The sequence below is a fragment of the Etheostoma spectabile genome, unplaced genomic scaffold (genome assembly GCF_008692095.1).
Source record: "Etheostoma spectabile isolate EspeVRDwgs_2016 unplaced genomic scaffold, UIUC_Espe_1.0 scaffold546, whole genome shotgun sequence".
Taxonomy (NCBI): domain Eukaryota; kingdom Metazoa; phylum Chordata; class Actinopteri; order Perciformes; family Percidae; genus Etheostoma; species Etheostoma spectabile.
Window position 1 is genome coordinate 345920 of NW_022605626.1, and position 2286 is coordinate 348205.

Consider the following 2286-nt stretch of genomic DNA (forward strand, 5'->3'; position numbering starts at 1 on the left):
CCAGACATCTCAAAGAACTGGAAGGAAGAATGGACGAAGATACCTCAAATAAGAATCAAAGACTCTTTGCTGGCTACAAGAAGCGTTTCCGTTTTTCCGTTTTGTGACATATTATGCAAATTTCTAATCTGTCATTTGATGCCTTTTGGAGATTTTTCCATCTTTTCTTTATGCCCATTAATACAAATTTTTACCTAGGATTCCCAAACTTTTGAGCCCCAGTGTAAATAGCTCCTTGTTCACAATAGGCCTACCTGTGAACGTTGGGTAAGGGTCAGGAGTGGTGCATCATGGGGGGGGATGGTGCAACTTTTGTTGGGTCAGACCCTTCTGCCAGCGATGGGGTGCCGAGACTGAGAGCCCCCCACCCCCAAGACTATAAAAACATTGAGTGACCCTCCCTTTAACAAAGAATAAAAAGACATGACCCTCTCCTATTTTCCTTTCAGTGGTCTATTCCATAAAAACCGAATGGTCCCTAAATTGGAAGCCACTCCGCACATGCATAGCCTTGTATATTCCAGTATTATTTTAGGGCAAATGATAATGATTAAATATTTTATTGTGAAATGTTTTCTACAGTACATTACATATGTGAAACTTCCCACCAAACTGCTTACTAGGCTTCAAATCCTTCAGAACTCTGCTGGGCCATGACACTGGGGATGGCACAGTCAGTCAGTCAGTCAGTGAATCAGTCAGTCAGTCCACCACTTTGGTCCAGACTGCCATCTTTGGCAGATTTCCCTGACATTCATGGTCCCATATGATGAATCCTACCGTCTTTGGTGATCTAGGAGTTTTCATGTAGCATGAACCACCACAGAGTGTTTGGTTATGAGTCAAATGTTCACCATGGATTGCCATGAAAAGTAAAACTGTGATATGTTCTCCACAGTGGACATGTCCTAAGGACTTGACTGTAGTGGTTGGTGATCCTCTGACTTTCCATCGAGCCACCTCAGCAGGTCATACTTCTCAGTTTATCTGTAAAATATCTCAACATCTCTGAAATGGATTGGAACAAAATAGTCCCAGACCTTCAGACATGTTCCCCTCAGGACAAACTGTGATAACCTTGGTGATGATCTGACTTTTCATCAACCACCGATCAAATTTATAGTATAAATAGAGAGTATTCTGGAGTAAAATGCCCTCTATGTACCAATATCATTTCAGTTTAATTTTCCTACAATGTACATTGCCTGTTTGTCACGTTATTCAACAAATGAATTCGAGAATTCAAGAGAATGCATTTTTTATTTTAAGTACAAACACTTTTGATAAGTAATCAAATTTAAAATGCACTCTTGATAATGTCCAGGTGATCTGAATGGGAAAATAAATAGCAAAGCAATACTGATTTCACACACTAATTAAACAACACAAACACCATGATAAATAGCAGAATCAAATAATGACTTTAATGAATGAGGATGTTTGTTTTTTGTAATTTACAATGAGATCATATTCTCTTTATAAATAGAGAGATTTTGTTTACTGTGTACCAGCACATTGGTGAGAAATAAACACATAGCTGTCCATCCTAAATGCTAACCTGGATGTTTCTGAAGAACAGTAATTACATTTAGCAACAGGTAACACACGTTTCTGGTAGTTTGCCAAAAATAAATTACCAATACTATATTTGCTTAATTGTTCCATTAAAAACCACTTGCAACATTTGAATGCCCCTATTAAACTGTTACGTACTGAGAAACATGTAGTCTAATGTTTCTGTTTTTCTAGGTATATTTGGGGGAATCTGTCCCACAGTCACTTTTCCCTGCTTGCTGATTCATGTCTTGCAGGACCGTTGTGGAGCCTGTGTGTCTAGTGTGTAGCCCAGTTCATTAGCCGGGATGTGGTGGGGTGCCAACAGTAATCTCAAGAGGCAAAGTAGGAGCTCTGCATGGAGTAGAGGCAGTCGATGGGGTTCCCGGGCCGAGCCTGCAAGCAGCCCACATCTGGAGTGGCCATGAAGCAGTCACTTAGACTGGTCAGGGAGGTGTCACTGTCAATGTCATGGAAGATAGAGCCAGAGCCTGGGAGGAGCCGAGAAGACATGGGGGAGTCAAACACAACTGCTGCTGGGGTGGAGCTGCATACCCCCCTGACAGACACACAGCCCTGACTGACTGTATGACTGACAAACAGTGGAAAACGTTGCATGCTAATGGGATGTAAAGGTCTAGACCACACTCTATCATTTACAGATTTAACTATTCCCCTCAAGAGCAAACTAACAGGCAGAAACCTCAGACAGAACCTGGGTGGGCAGCCATC

The 2286-nt window shown here is 41.5% G+C and overlaps 1 protein-coding gene across 1 annotated transcript in view; it reads right to left on the reverse strand.

Moving 5' to 3' along the window:
• Positions 1-1308: 1308 nt before the first annotated feature.
• Positions 1309-2286, reverse strand: part of LOC116686881 (LIM homeobox transcription factor 1-beta) — a 92563-nt gene continuing 91585 nt past the window's right edge. The window contains exon 9 of the mRNA XM_032511931.1: positions 1309-2045. Within this exon, the coding sequence (XP_032367822.1) occupies positions 1888-2045 (158 nt within the window). The 3' untranslated portion in view covers positions 1309-1887. The remainder of the gene's footprint in view (positions 2046-2286) is intronic.